We start from the raw sequence: 16,467 nt of genomic DNA, 5'->3' as shown, positions 1-16,467 counted from the left end.
AACAGTCTTTGCTCGTAAACATCTTCCTAAAATAGAAAAACTTAAAATACGTGGATCAAACTTTACAAGATAAATGTTTGAACCAAAGTATTAAAATGAATCATGAAGGTGGTACACTAAGATTAGCAGCAAAGAAACCGAGTAATAGAATAGGATAGAATAGAATAGAATAGAATAGGATAGAATAGGATAGAATAGAATAGCCCTTTACTCCTCCACGATTGACAATGACAATAAAGTATCGATGGTAAGACAGCAGGAACAAATCTATACAAACAAGAGAAAGGCACATATTGGAGAACAGGTTGCAAAGCGCTTAGAAGTAGTGATAAGGACCCTGAGTCCACGAGTGATGACTGATGAGGGTTACTCAGACCAGATTGTTGAGCTGGGTTGGCAGGGTGGGGTGGAACCCGACTGACCTGAGACGTGAACCAGAACCAGCGGTGGGTCAGACGGGTAATGCTGCACATTTAGTCAGCAGGCGTGACTGTGATCGCTGCCTCCATGATTGTTGATTTTTTGGAAAGCGTAAATGGCGAGGAGGAGTTTTACACACAGTGCCAGAGATTCATGTCCGTGTCCTGCAGCAATCACCTGAAATATTCAGAAAAGAGCCCCCATATTTGTAGCAGAAACACGCACATATGTGAGTGTGTTTCATGTTTAGATTTCACATTTTATATAAGAACAGAGCAGCGTAGTTAAATAATCATTTTATGCTTTCATGCTTAGAAACGGAGAGCATCAATAATCATGGACTGAAAGCGTCACTTTGTCGTCTTGTTGTTAAGTTTGGCTCATTGTGACTCGTGTTGCTTTTTGTGGAGCTCCTGCAGCCAGCTATGAAGAATGTGTGATATACCAGGGTGGAGGGTAGCAGTAGCTGGTGAGCACGCTCACTTCAGTCGATATTTAAATTATTTGTTTATTTTATTCACTCAACAGTTAAAACAGTGGAGCTACTAAACTAATGAAATACATGGGTTTCTAGGGCTCAGTGCACTTTATTTTTACAATTAGCTGTAAAATCTACGTAAAAAGATCCCTGATTAATGGGTGGATGTTGTGTGTGAATTATTTTACAGGAGATTTGCCACCCTTGATCTTGTCCCCATCTCAGTATCATAACTACACCCAACCAAGAGGCAACTTCATCCCTTATGCCAATGAAGACAGACCCCAGTACAGGTGGGATGATGTTTAATTTACTGATATAACTCATGCAGATTTTTATCATTAAAACTAAATATTGCAGATGTTTCTTTGACAGTGAAGTCACATTTCTCAGCTGTACATTTACCAAACAAACTGTTTGTGTTTGACTTCTTTTATATTACTCGATATTAGAAAAGTAACTGCTCGTGCTCACTCTAGTGCACGCTAGCCTGAAGTAAAGCAAGTACAGCAACTTGATTGACAAATAACAATGTCTGATATCTCTGTGAATTAAACTGGAACAGCGCGTCATGTTTTCAGCAAATAAAAATTCAGCATGCTTGATATTATTTATACTAAACTGTCTGTCAGGTTTAATTAGCGTAGACTCCCTGATTGTAACTGTCCTACGTAAGTCCCCACACTGCTGTAGCAGCTTGTCTTTTGCTTAGTAAACAGCTGCATATAAGAAAGCTCTACCAAGACATGGAAAGGGTTTCTGGTGGTGAATCATCTCCACATCAGTAATGAAAGGATTAGTTTCAGTATATGTGGCTAAATTGTCAAGTTGTGTGATGATGTGTGCTGATTGTTTATGCCTGCTACTGTCACCCTTACACACAACAGCCAAAGTGACCTGTGTTAAAAACGATATAGCCTTGTGTTAGCAGGACTGTCAGCGATGAGTGTGCCAAGCATAACTATGGTTCAGGGTCATGGACTAACTCGATCACCTCATATATTATTCCATGGAGTCCTGTCACCTCGACCTGTAGCAGAGCTTAGCAAGGTTGACCAAAAGAGATCTTATGAGTCCAAATACTGGAGCCTTTAGACGCTGAAATAAGCTGTTACTTTAAACAGAATCCTGGTGCACAGCAGCATTTTGCTCAAGTCAACACTGACACAGTGGAATAGAAAGAAAAGCGACTGACACATCTTTGGTCCACTCTCAGGAACAAGCTGTCACCAGACGCCAGCCCACAGAAGATCATCAACACCTTCCGCCTGCCCTCGGGTATCGGTGCTACTTGTATCCTCAAAACCCCCTTCAACAGCACCCTGGACCAGCTGGCACAAACCCTCAACCCCAATGCCAATAACTCCAAAACCCTAGCTGCCAAATACTTTGATTCTATGTGTCTGGACTCCTTCACTCAGGGCGTCCCCCTCTCCAACTTTGTGCCCCCACCACCTTCGCCAGCACCTTCAGATGACCCAGACTCTAATTTTGAGGACGGTCTGTGGAACCTAACAGTCACTCCTCCAATTACAGTTCATAGTAAGTGCTTCCATAATATGCGTGCGACCCATTTAACATATGTAGCTCTAGATCTGAAAATCAAGACTTGACTTAAACAAAAAATAATTAAAGGAGCACTTTGGAAACACATCATCATGCTGCATGTCTGAGGTGATGTGGTCCAGGTAATATATTAGGAGTGAAGGATGACACATCATTTGATGAAAATGATCAATCTACAGAGGGCTGAAGTCGGAGTGAAAAAATGATGCAGCATGCGAGTCTGTTTGGTGGAAAATTAATTGCAGCAAATGCATGCATGTACTTTCTCTATGGCTTCTCCGGACCCGTTCACGTCTGTCTCACAGTAACAATAACAGGGCACCACTGCTGGACCTGCCAGTTCTGGTATGGTTAAAGGCCAGTCAGGCTCCACAGTGCTGGGCAGTGACCAGAGGGCCCCACTAAAGGACCTCGGGCTCTCAGGCCCTGCTTATGATTGTTGGGTTAGAGACATTGACAGCAGTGGGCTGCTGGCTGTCACTTGTAGGTCTCTGGCAGCACTCATCCTGTTCCACCTGCAGAAAGGAGCAGATACTGGTACAGCTGATGGGTTAAGGACTTTGTGCGGTCCTGTCCAGCTATCCTAGCCTGTGTCTCACGGCATGCTGAGACACAGATAACCTCTGATAATGAAATGTATTGATGTGCCTCGCTGTAGGAGTTGGCCTGCCTGTGCAGCCTCTGTAGGGTGCAGGGAGTACTTCATGCCACCAGTAATGACGCTGCAGTCAGAAAAGATAAGGAGACAAACACTGTCAGTGGCCTTAATCTGAAAACCATTTCTGTTTGGGGGTTGTCTCGTTGTTGCCCATCTAGTCCACCTGTTGTTAATATTATTAACACCAGAGCAGCTGAAACCGATCAATAACCCCTCTGCTCCTTACCTGACCAGATCACCAAGTTTAATTTATGTGATGCCATACTGTGATTGCAAAGTGTTCCTTTCATGTTTTTAAGCAGAATATTGTTATTGTCTTATTATATTTTGCTAATGTGGACCAATAGACACGTACAGTGATGCCTACTTGTGTCTTGGCTCGTTGGGAGAGCTAATAAATCATTTCTAACGCAGTTTATTCCCCCTGTGTTTTTTCTGTTTTGAGAAGTCCACGTGGACTAAGGAAAAGATCCGCTGAATGAATGATGACTCTTTCACTTTTGCTTAGAGCCTGTTACATCTCCACCTACCTTTCCCTTGTCCATCCATGAGCCGGTGCGCTGCGTCTGCTCTATGCAGGGGACAGGCTTCTCCTGTCCCAGTGGGGTAGGAGGACAACCCCCTCTCATGAAGGTGGTGACCGGTGACATTATGGTGGACATCACAGGCCGGAACGTCTCTGAATATCTGCTTTTCACATCAGACAGAGTGCGGCTGCACAGGTAGGACTGCTGCTGGAGCAACTCTAAGGAAACAGCCACACAACAGAAATACTGACAACATACTGCAAACTGATGAATGATGAATCTAATCACACAAAATACTAGTTGGATCACCTTAGTTTAAACAGAATTATAACTTATATGTTATATGCCATGGGCTGCTACTGGGACCTCCTGAGCCTGAGTAGCTGCGAGCTCCCCTCAGAGTACACAGCAGGCATCATTGTTGAAACGTGTGAACACAGAGACACAGCATATAAGGCAAAAACAGAGTTTGTACAGTTCTTTATTCTTCCACACAGCCTAAGCTCTCTTAGGTAATCTTCAGGAACAGTTCTCCAGGCTTCTTGAAGGATATAGCAAAGCTCTTCTTTAGGTTTGCTTAGTGCTCTGGCAGTGTTTGGGATCATTGTGATATCTGTGAAGGTTCTCAGTTCAGGTCATTATAGTCTAAGGAGCTCAGAAAGAAAAACATCTGGACTTTTTTAACTTGCTTGAAGACGTTTTATCTCCCATCCGAAAAGCTTCTTTAGTTCTAAGAGCAACTGGTGGAGAGTCCCAGATTTTTAAGCCCTATGGGAGTGTCTCTGAGGGAGTCATGGACCCGGTATTGATCCTCTGCCTAATCACGCGAGCCAAGGCGTGAAAACGGATGTGGATGAACCAGTTTGTGTCTGAGTGTGTGGCTGGGTCTGAAGTACACTGGGATGTCGTGCTTGGAGAAGACTCCTGAATTTCTCTAATAAACGCGCTACATGAGGGCTGACAGTGCTGCTCTGTTTGTCCTTCTGATTTTCTCTAGCTGGTGTCTGATCTTCTTTTCTGTGCATCTTTGCTGACTTGATGAGCTTCCTTTACATGTGTGTGTTCCTTATTTTTCCCTTCAGGCTTAGGCTTAGGGCTGTGGTGGCTGTGGCTCAGGTGGTAGAGCAGATCAGCTACTGGTTGGAAGGTTGGTGCCTTCCCCAGTCTGCATGTCAAATATCCTTGGGCAAGATACTAACCGCAAATTGCCCTCCGATGCGTTCATCAGAGTGTGAATGTGTGTGAATGTAGATTAGTTTGCACTTGTGTTTAGTGTTTGTGTGAATGGGTGAATGAGGCATGTTGTATACAGGACTTTGAGTACTCTGGGAGAGTAGAAAAGCACTCTGTAAGAATCAGTCCATTTACCTTCAGGCTTAGAGGGAACATGTTCTGCCCGGTGGTGTAGGGTCCTGATTACTCCAAGTTTGTGTTGCAGAGGGTGATGGGAGTCGAAGAGGAGGTACTGGTCCGTGTGTGTGGGCTTCCGGTAAACTTCGATGTTGAGGTTGCCGTTCTCTTCAATGTGCACGGCGCAGTCCAGGAAAGGCAAACAGTCGTCCTTTGTGTCTTCCCTGGTGAACTTGATGTTTTTATCCACAGCGTTAATGTGCGCAGTGAAGGATTCCACTTCTTGTGTCTTGATTTTGACCCAGGTGTCGTCTACATATCTGTACCAGTGGCTGGGTACTCTTCCTTTGAAAGAGCCAAGAGCCTTCCTTTCCACTTCCTCCATGTAAAGGTTGGCTACAATAGGTGACACAGGGGAGCCCATGGCACAGCCATGTTTCTGTCTGTAGAAGCCTTCGTTGTATTTGAAGTATGTTGTGGTGAGGCAGAGGTCTAACAGTGTGCAGGTCTGATCGGGTGTGAAGTTGGTCCTGTCCTCCAAGGAGCTGTCTTCTTGTAGTCGTTTTCTGTCTCCACGGCCTCCGTGGTGGGTATGCACGTGAAGAGAGAGACTACATCAAAGGACACCATGGTTTCATCTGGATCCAGGGTAAGTTTCTGGACCTTGTCGGTGAAGTCGGTGGAGTTCTTGATGTGATGGTCCCTACAAGGGGCGCTAGGATGGTGGTGAGGTGTTTGCAGTGTTGTAAGTGGCTGAGGTTATGCTGCTATCAATGGGTCTGAGTGGGACTCCTTTGTGGATCTTTGGAAGTCTACAGGGTATTACATCCCCTTCGTCATGTATGATGAAGAAGCTTCTCGGATGAAACGTCTTCAAGAAGCTTAAAGATGTCCAGATGCTTTTCTTTCCGAGCTCCTGAGATCATTGTCATGCTGAAAAGTAAATCATCAATCAGACACTTTCCAGATGTTATTAATGGTGGATCAGTATTTGCTGGTACTTTTCTGAATTTCTAAGTCCATTAATTTTGCCAAGTCATACTTATTGTAATTGTGCATTGCTCTTTGGCTACATTTCGTCTTGATTTCACATGGATACAGTAACATGCACATACTGGTTTTCTGTCAAATTAATTTTGTTACAGATATGGTGGTTTAACAGTGGGCAACATTCAGAAATCAATCCCAACATCTTTTGGGAGAAATCTTCCACCTATGGTTCGTAAAATAGCGGTGCGCAGATCAGCTCAGGTAAAGACAAAGACGCAATGACTCTAAACTGGACAGGTACAGTATACAATACTGCTAACAGTGCAACTTACTGTGTCCAGGTTCTCTACAACAATAAAGGCTACCACAGCATGCCAACATATCTGAATGTCCTCAACAATGCCATCCTGCGTGCCAACATGCCTCCCTCCAAGGGCAATCCTGCTGCCTACGGTAGACACGCCAGATATAGCTGCTGAATAAAGTTGTGCCAGTTTGGTTGGTTATTTTTAACTACACAACAGATTGTTTGTTCTGTTTGTTTGCAGGAATCACAGTAACAAACCACCCGATGAATCGCACCAGTGCCAGCCTTTCTTTAGACTATTTGTAAGTGTCTGTGGCTTTACCTCATATATTTATGTGATAGATTCACATTTCTGTTCACGTAAACAATGAGTCTTCATTGTTAGTAGCTCTGGAAGAAAGCAGACCATCTACTAATCAGAAAGTTGGTGGTTCGATTCCCGGCTCCTCTAGTCTGCATGCCAAGAATCCTTGGGCAAGATACTAAGTTGTTCTCCCATGCATCCAACAGAGTATGACTGTGTCAGTGTTATATAGAAAGCACTTCAACAGATGAAGCACAGAAAAAGTGTTTGTGTGAATGCGGCAGGTTGTATAAAGTGCTTTGAGTGTTCAGATCGAATAGAAAACCCCGATGTCAGAACCCGTCCATTCAGCATTCATCAAACAGAAAAGTTAGTCATAGACTTCCTTAACCCTCAGCTGTAAAACACTGGGGGTCGTCACCCTTCATGGACACGCTACTTTGTGAACACGATAACTCAAGAACAAGGCGACATATGATTTTCAAATTGATACCATCGGTGCATCTCCTAAAAGTCTCAGATGAGTTTGGATCCTGTTGACCTTGACCTCAAGTTCTGCTAGGAGGCGTAGGAGTAGCGCTGGCAGCTGCTGGTATTTTGTCTCTTCTCTTCATTGGAGTTAAAGTATCTGAATTTTAGGAGCAGGACCCCGCCTCCAAACAAGCTCCTTTAGCTTCTTATCTATACATGCTCCCCCAGCTCTACAAGCTGTTCATTCTCGTTTTCGTGCCCCACCCTCCTTCCCCTTTTTCAATTCTTTCACTTCTCATTGGTTCATGGGGGATCTGCCAGGCCCGGGAGCCGCCACCTGTCCCCTCTGAAGCCTTCCCCAAACTGCAGCTCAGTTCATGTTTAAGCCATTCACCTTTATCTACTACAAACACTGTCAAACCTAAAATGAGGACGTGGGTCCAGCGAGTGAATCCAGCCATATGGCTGATGGCTGCTACGCCCTGAGCCTGGTTCTGCCAGGCCTCTCTTCCTGTTAAAAAGACGTTCTCCTAAAAGGGAATGCTTCTCCTGGGCTAGTGTCTATTAAACCCCTTTTCCATTCGTATCTACTCAGATCGACTCGGTGCGGTTTTCAGGGTTTTCGGTTAGGTTGTAGTACCTGGTACCAGGTACGTTTTTAGTATCTGCTCACCCGGGATCCAAGCAATCCGAGCAGGTACTAAAATGTGACATCATCAGATTGAATGCCACCGATTGGCTGGTCAGTAGCATCACTTGATGAGTCATGAGAGCGTCGGTTTCTATCACATTTAACTGAGCCTACTCACAGACGAAATGCTGGTTTGGCAGCACGTAGTGAGGCTCCAGATGCTTTGAGTGTGAAGTAACTCCAGACGTCTCACACACCACAGCTGCTCTATCACGTGACGCATACTGCTCCGACGTGCTGAGGTCACTACCATGTGGCGAGTTATGTGAGGTACTGATATCAGATCATCCATCGCAGTTATAACTGTGCTTCGGAAAAACAAATAGCAGAGGAGCCACAAAGAGGCCTGAGAAGAGGACAGAGACAGAGAGAGAGATTCCTCCTTTACTGCAAAGATTGATGTATAGCTTTAACTAAAGAGAGTTTTGCATAACTTTATGAATGTTTCTGTCAAAAGTGCTTTGAAATGACTGTTGAGGACCAAATACTGTCAACTGAAACTGAACTAGCTCTCCTCCTTGTTTTTGTACCTGCAGGCTCCAGGGCACAGATGTAGTGATTGCCATCTTCATTATTGTAGCCATGTCCTTTGTCCCAGCCAGCTTTGTGGTTTTCCTAGTAGCAGAAAAATCCACAAAGGCCAAACACCTGCAGTTTGTCAGTGGCTGTGACCCAGTCATCTACTGGCTAGCCAACTATATTTGGGATATGGTGAGGATGTGATGTTGCAGATGTGAATGTCTTACTAAATGCTTTAACATGTGTGCAGCTCCTGAACATGGTTTCTCCTTTTATCTGTCCTCAGCTGAACTACCTGGTACCTGCTACATGCTGCGTTATTATTCTGTTTGTGTTTGACCTGCCAGCCTACACCTCTCCAACAAACTTCCCTGCTGTCCTCTCCCTCTTTCTTCTCTACGGGTGAGACATCTGCCTGCACACACGATTTTCCACCTTGGTTCTGAGTCTCTGCTCACATTGTTATGTAGTTTAGTTGTATACTGACTTCCATTAAATAGACATAATATACAGAAGTCAGTCCACTTCCACCACCTGCACTTCTCCTTGTAATTGTTTTAGCGCACAGTTCAGACGATTGGTGCTAATGCATTATATAAAGTAACATAGGGATGCTTTTATTACTGCTAGCATATTATCATCACTTTGCCTTTCTCTGATATCAGCTGCACACTTGTATTTTTAACAGCTGTAATTTTATAGCATTAGCAAACTATTTTCACAAACAGGGAAAAATATTAAAAACCACATGTCGTGGTGGTTCCAGTACAGTGGATGTCTCCAGGAGCACATTTTGTCATATTGACATGCAAACTCAACTCTAGTATCATGCTAGGTCCTGTTTAGGTGCAGTTTTCACAAAACTCTACTACTTGTCTAAATGTAAATGAAATACTAAGATCTTTTTATAAACATGGAAACATATAGCAAGTTTCTTTCTTCCCCTTTCCAGTTGGTCGATCACTCCCATAATGTATCCTGCATCCTTCTGGTTTAAGGTTCCCAGTACAGCCTATGTCTTTCTCATAGTCATCAACCTCTTCATAGGCATCACTGCAACTGTTGCAACCTTCCTTCTACAGCTCTTTGAACACGACAAGGTCTGTTGGATTCTTATATCTTACCTCAGACACACAGCCAAACGCCATCACTCGTTTCCCCTTCAACAGCAAAAGTACAGATTTGGAAGAGATGGTGATCTTTGAGTTAGATCACCTGCTCTTCCACATACTGGAATGAATACTACAACATGGAAAAGTATCTGACATGACCTTTGCTTTTTACTGTATTTCTTTCTTTTACTTCTTTTTTTCTTTTTGCAGGATTTGAAAAAAGTGAACAGTTACCTAAAGTCCTGTTTCCTCATCTTCCCCAACTACAACCTGGGTCATGGCCTGATGCAGATGGCCTACAACGAGTACATCAATGAATACTACGCTAAAATAGGTACACTAAGCACCGAGCTGGCTAATTACAATAAAGTTAAATCTTAAACTACTATGATTTATTTAACAGAGATGAACCAACACTTCTTGCAAGAACCTAAAGTTGTGCTATACATACTTAAAGATTTATAAGGGTATTCAGAGCACATTCTTAGTTTGGTGCTACAGAAGATTTGTTGAGAACAAAGATTTACAGTCTTGCAGGCTTTTTTGTTTTATTCATAATGATTTTTGGAGATTGAAGAGCAAAGCTGCACATTAAGTTGTTGTAATTATGTGTTTTAGGGCAGTTTGACAAGATGAAATCACCATTTGAGTGGGATATTGTGACTCGAGGACTTGTTGCAATGACAGTCGAAGGCTTTGTTGGCTTCCTCATCACCATCCTGTGTCAGTACAACTTTCTGAGGAACCCGCCGTGAGTTTTCTATATATAGTTTTGAACTGGATGCCTACCTCTTAGTTACACAGAGGGTCGTATGCTGAGAGATCTACAGTTATAGTTGGCTGAGGACTGTACTAAAAATGTACTTACAATATAAACAAAGGGTACGTTAAAAACACAACTAAGCATGAATGACTTAACAACAGGAAAAAGGGGGAAAAACCCCAGAACTTATGTACTGTACCAAGCCGGCACCAAAGCAGCTTTCAGATTGATGCTTCGTATATAAGACAAATAATGTAGTAGGGTTTCCTGCTGTTACACAGCTTTCAAATATCAGTGTGGCAGGGCGTGGTCTGAGGCGCAGCTGCTTAACAAAATAAAACAAAATAATTCCCCACTCGCCCCTGTGAGCGGTCTGGCCTTCATGCTCGGGTCGTCTACCAGAGGCCTGAGAGCTTGAGGGTCCAGTCCAATTTTATTTATAAAGCAATTTAAAATACCCAGCACAGGACCAAAGTGCTGTGCAGAAAACAAGTTAAAAACAGTAGAATAACAGAAAACAGCAAAAATAAGTAAATAAAACACAGGGTCCTGCGCAGTATCTTAGCTGTTCCCAGGATTGACTCTGGACAGACAGGATCTTAGCTCGCACCCTAGAGGGCGTCTCCCATTTTGACCTCGGGACTGCCAGTCCATATTCAGCACAGATGTTCCTGTACACTAAGCCGGCCACTTGGTTATGGCGTTCCATGTATGCCCTGCCTGCTAGCATCTTGCACCCTGCTGTTATGTGCTGGATTGTCTCATCTTTACACAGCCTGGGGTCTTGCCTGGTGTGATAGACCCCAGCCTCTATGGATCTTGTACTCGGAGCTTGTTCTTGTGCTGCCATGATTAGTGCCTCTGTGCTGTCTTTCAGTCCAGCTTTGTCCAGCCACTGGTAGGATTTCTGGATATCAGCCACCTCTGCTTTCTACCAGTGGTACATAACGTGCACCCTTTGCAGAGAGCTCATTTCCGCCACTTGTATCTGCAATCTCGTTTCTTCGTTCACTACCCAAAGCTTGTGACCGTAGTTGAAGGTAGGGACACAGAGAGCTGAAGGCCGGACATAAGAGCTTCACTTTAATGCTCAGCTCTCTCTTCACCACAATGGACTGGTACAGCATCCGCATCACTGCAGGCACAGCACGGATTGGTGCTGTGCCTGCAGCACTCCCCTCGCTTGTGGATAATTATTATTAAACCTTTATTTAAGCTGGAAAATAGCACTATACCCTAAACAAGACCTCAAACAGCTGCAAACAGCTGAGCTGGAGGCCACCACCTGATGAAGCTAACAGAACCACATCGTCTGCGAAAAGCAGAGATGAGATTCTGAGACCACAAAAAGTGAAAGCCTTCTGCCACTTGGCTACACCTAGAAATTCTGTCCATAACAACTATGAAAAGAATCGGTGACAAAGGGCAGCCAAGTCCATCACCCACCGGAAACAAGTAAAACCTATTGCCGGCAATGCAGACCAAGCTCTTGCAACAGTTGTATAAGGATCGAATGGCCCGTAGCAATGGGGCAGACACCCCATATTCTCAGAGCACCTCCAACAGGACAGCCCGAGGGACACAGTCGAATGCCTTCTCCAAGTCCACAAAACACACATAGACTGGTTGGGCAAACTCCCATGCACCCTCAAGTATCCTTGAGAGGGTAAAGAGCTGGTCCAGTGTTCCACGACCAGGACGAAAACCGCATTGTTCCTCCTGTATCTGAGGTTGGACTAACGGACAGACTCTCCTTTCCAGCACCCTGGCATAGACTTTCCCAGGGAGGCTGAGGAGTGTGATCCCCCTATAATTGAAGCAAACCCTCCAGTCCCCTTTCTTGAAGATGGGAACCACCATCCCAGTTTGCCAGTCTAGAGCTACCGCCCCTGATCTCCACACAACATCGTATAGGCGTGTCGACAAAGACAGCCCTACAACAACATCCAGAGTCTTCAGGAACTCAGGCCGAAGCTCATTTACCCCAGGGGCCACCAAGGAATTGTTTAACTGCCTCAGTGACCTCGCCCACGGTGATAGACGACTCATCCCCCTGGTCCCCAGACTCTGCTTCCTCTATGGAAGGAAGAGGTGGGATTAAAGAGGTCATTGAAGTTTTCCTTCCACCGTCCGACGGTCCAAATCATCAGTGCTCCACCCACACTATGCAGAGTGTGGGTGGAGCATTGTTTTCCCCTCCTGAGTCACCTGACAGTTTGTCAGAATCTCTTTGAGGCAATCTGAAAGTCTTTTTCCATGGCCTCTCCAAACTCCTCCTACAGTTTAAGTTTTTGCTTCAGCCGCTGTTAGGTTTAAATTGTTAAATGTTATCATTGTGTTACTTAAATTTGTAAAACTGTATGACCAAAGACATTCCTTTGTTTCTATTGCCCTCCGCAGCCTGTTGACTGGTGGGGGAGGCTGTAGTGTTTATTGTAGGCACATCCTATGTGAGGGTTCTGTTCTCTTGGTTAGTAAGCTTCCTGCTTTTATGATCCTTTTGTGGGCAGGAGGTCACACAAACGCACCCCCAAACACACACACACACACACATTCTCGCACAGGCATACACACACACACGTGCTTACACACATATGGTACCTTATCTTTTATAACCATAGGGGGGTTTACAATGGGTGGTGCTGTGTGTACTGTAACTGTTTTCAATGAAAGGCGGCAAGCGGAGGCCGGGGTGGAAGTGGTCTGAACGAGGGCAGAAGGGCTGCTCTGAGATCCTCCCTTGTGCAAGTAAAATCGCTGTTCGTCTTGCTTCCTTGCTTCCTTAATGGGAATGAGTCTCTAAACCAGTGGGGCCTGTGGAAGCGCAGACCCAACAGCCGCTGCCCGAGCCAAGTTCTGCTTGGCCTTAATCTGTGTAATTTGAGAAGCCAAAATCAAAATCTCAATGAAATTGATTTTCACTTTTCTTTGCTTGTATATGGCTAACGTGAACAGAGATGGCACGATACCACTTTTTTATGTCCGATACCGATATCATAAATTTGGATATCTCCCAATAGTGATATAAATCCAATAGAGCATATTTTATAATCAATGAAACGTTTGGGTATTTTTTCAATATCTTGCTGCATTTTGCACAAGTTCATACTTAAGTTTAAAAAACTAAACTAAACTAAAGCTATTCTGTTACACCTGTATGCAAAAAATACACTGCAGCCAAAATCTTTCATAGTTCAGCACTGATCAATCTAATTTACTTAAACCTGCACCTCCTCCTCATTCTGGTATTTTAAAGAGTACTTAGTGGAAATATTAAACAACCTAACTAACATGGTTGCCAACTCCCAGCAAAAAAAATTTAAAAAAAGGGAACCACCCCCCACCCTCTGCCTTATAACGCTTAATTGACGTAGTCAAATTTAATTTAATGCACATATAAAAGAAAATGCACAGAAATCAATTATTTTTCTACAATAATTAAATAGATTCAACATCTTTCTTGCACAGATGGTTCCCAAAGGAAAAAGTACTATAGCTTACTAGGGTATATTAGACTTAATAGTTCCTACACAATAATAATATTATAATGGTCTCGCACGCCACAGCCGCTCTATCACGTGACCACACTGCTCCGACGTGCTACGGTTCTGAGCTGAGTTACGCCATGTGGCAAGTTTTGTGAGGTGCTTTCGTGATATTTAATGGATTGGATTACATTTTTTATTTCTCTCCGATATCCGATCCAGTAATTTAGGTCAGTATCGGACCGACACCGATACGTAATATCGGATCGGTCCATCTAAATACACATACTTTTAAAATACAAATACATTTAAAAAATGTTGTTGTAAAAGTCTTCACAATACAGTTCTGTAACTGCAGACCAAGGAGAAACTATGCTCATATCCCCCTTCTTGTAGTTGATAAAAGATATGTAAAGACAAGTGGAATTACTGGCTGACAGAGTGAATACGCTAAAAGATGACTGGAGTATATGTGCTTAGGAGGGTGCCGGTCAGCTCCAAGCCTATCGATGACGATGATGTAGACGTGGCCTGTGAGAGACAAAGAGTGCTGCGTGGAGACGCTGACAATGACATGCTGAAGATCAAGAACCTAACCAAGGTTAAACTTTAATATGTACTTTGCTAACTTTTACACAACTGCATATCTTAAACTATTCGTTCAGTTATGCCATTACTTTAAAATGATCCTACTCTGTTAAAGTGGTCATTACTATCAAAAAGTTACATTGCTTGATCCTCAGGTATACAAATCCAGAAAGATGGGACGTATCCTTGCAGTGGACCGCCTGTGTCTGGGTGTCCGGCCCGGAGAGTGCTTTGGATTGCTCGGAGTAAATGGAGCTGGGAAAACCAGCACCTTTAAGATGCTGACAGGAGACGAGTGTACGACTGGAGGAGAGGCTTTCATTAACAGAAACAGGTTAGAGTGCACTGTAAATGTGACTGTAACATTCTTAGCAGATACTTTAGCAGCAAAGGACATCAGACATCAAATACATGGGCACTGACTATAGTCTGGGTTTGTACTGCAGGACCGCTGCTGAAGTGATGCCAAGTGTGCTTGTGTGTGTGTGCATGTGTGCAGTATCCTGAAGGACCTGTTACGTGTGCAACAAGGTATCGGCTACTGTCCACAGTTTGATGCTCTGTTTGATGACCTGACAGCCAGGGAGCATCTGCAGCTTTACACTCGCCTGCGTGGCATTCCTTGGAAAGACCAAGAAAGGGTTAGTCTCTCTCTCTCTCACACACACACACACACACACACACACACACACACACACACACACACACACACACACACACACACACACACACACACACACACACACACACACACAGCTTTAGGTTTACTAACAGAAACTGTGATCAAAATCGTAATAATAGAAAAACAAGTATCAGAAGTGAGGATACGCCAGCATGTTGATCATGAAGATTTTGGCCAGTCCTCACTTTCTCAGTGAAGAGGATAATGCCTCATATTCATGACCAAACTCGTTCTGGGTCCGGCATTTCATAACCTTCCTACAGTCAAAGTGTCACTGGCTAACTTGGAAACATGGATATATTTCCTCAGACAGTCGCTGACCCACTGCTAAAGCCATGGTGAATGTAAATGGACTGGTTCTGATATATATTCTACCTGAGCACCCAAAGCAGTTTCAACAACTTGCCCCGTTTACCCATTTATACAAGCACTGTGTGTGCAGGCTGTGTAACATTCACACACATACAGTTGTGTTCAAAATAATAGCAGTGTGTTTTAAAACACGAGTAAAGCTCAAAATATAATAACGTTTTTATAACATTACAATGCTGTAATGTTGTAACACTGCACATTATATTTTAGCATTCCTGCGAATCACTAACCTAATATTTAGTTGTATAACCACTGTTTCTGAGAACTGCTTCACATCTGTCCTGCATGGAGTCGCCCAGCTTCTTGCAGCCCAGGATGATTGGACAACCTTCCACAATTCCTCTGCATTTCTTGGTTTTGCCTAAGAAGCAGCATTTTTGAATGTTTTGAATGTGTTTGGGGTCGTTGTCTTGTTGAAACACTCATTTCAAGGGCATTTCCTCTTCAGCATAAGGCAGCATGACCTCTTCAAGTGTTTTGATATAAGCAAATTGATCCATGATCCCTGGTACGTGATAAATAGGCCCGACACCTTAATAAAACAGCCCTATATCGTGATGCTTGCACCACCAGGCTTCACGGTCTTCAGAGTGTTCTGTGGCTTGAGTTCAGTGTTTGGGGGTCGTGTGACAAACTGTCTGTGGCCCTTGGACCCAAAAGGAACAATCTTACTTTCATCAGTCCAGAAAATCCTTGAAAGTGAAATCCTTCCACTGACCGCTGCAGCACACCTGCACCAGGGTAAACCTCCGCCTGCCCCACCCCTGCTTTACAGGTGAAAATAGAGCAACAGGACCGCTGAGTCTTTGACTTTATTTATTTTCTGCTGTGTTTTACTTGCATCTATTTGAAAGACTGAGTGTAAACACAAAAAATATTTTATTTTATGTGCTGGAATGTGCAGAAAATAGGTTTAAATGTTAAACTAATTTCTTCCAGTTAGTGTCACGTGGCCGGGTGGCCGGTACTGAACAGGACTCAGGTGCAGAAACCCAGAGCGGAGACAGCAGATGATGCAACAATTTATTAGGTTTAAGTGCAAGAGAAAAACGTGGCAAAGACAAAAAAACAACGAGACGTGGAGTCTTGGTGCGGCGTGGCCTGGGGAACGTGGCTATGGCGAGGGAATGAGGCCTGAGATGCGGAACGGAGCTGAGTGGGGAACAGTCACACTGAAGGAAGAG

The 16,467-nt window shown here is 43.9% G+C and overlaps 1 protein-coding gene across 1 annotated transcript in view; it reads left to right on the top strand.

The window, feature by feature from the left end:
* Positions 1-16,467, top strand: part of abca2 (ATP-binding cassette, sub-family A (ABC1), member 2) — a 102,294-nt gene that overhangs the window by 67,693 nt on the left and 18,134 nt on the right. The window contains 14 exon segments of the mRNA XM_040046497.1: positions 1,089-1,191; positions 2,115-2,440; positions 3,631-3,844; positions 6,145-6,250; positions 6,331-6,442; positions 6,538-6,598; positions 8,299-8,473; positions 8,568-8,683; positions 9,234-9,381; positions 9,604-9,727; positions 10,012-10,144; positions 14,122-14,242; positions 14,385-14,563; positions 14,729-14,870. Of these exon segments, the coding sequence (XP_039902431.1) occupies positions 1,089-1,191; positions 2,115-2,440; positions 3,631-3,844; positions 6,145-6,250; positions 6,331-6,442; positions 6,538-6,598; positions 8,299-8,473; positions 8,568-8,683; positions 9,234-9,381; positions 9,604-9,727; positions 10,012-10,144; positions 14,122-14,242; positions 14,385-14,563; positions 14,729-14,870 (2,060 nt within the window).

The sequence above is a fragment of the Simochromis diagramma genome, unplaced genomic scaffold, assembly GCF_900408965.1.
Source record: "Simochromis diagramma unplaced genomic scaffold, fSimDia1.1 OVJJ01000005.1, whole genome shotgun sequence".
Taxonomy (NCBI): Eukaryota; Metazoa; Chordata; class Actinopteri; order Cichliformes; family Cichlidae; genus Simochromis; species Simochromis diagramma.
The sequence above is the reverse complement of the archived record's forward strand: the minus strand, read 5'-3'. Positions and strand labels throughout refer to the sequence as shown.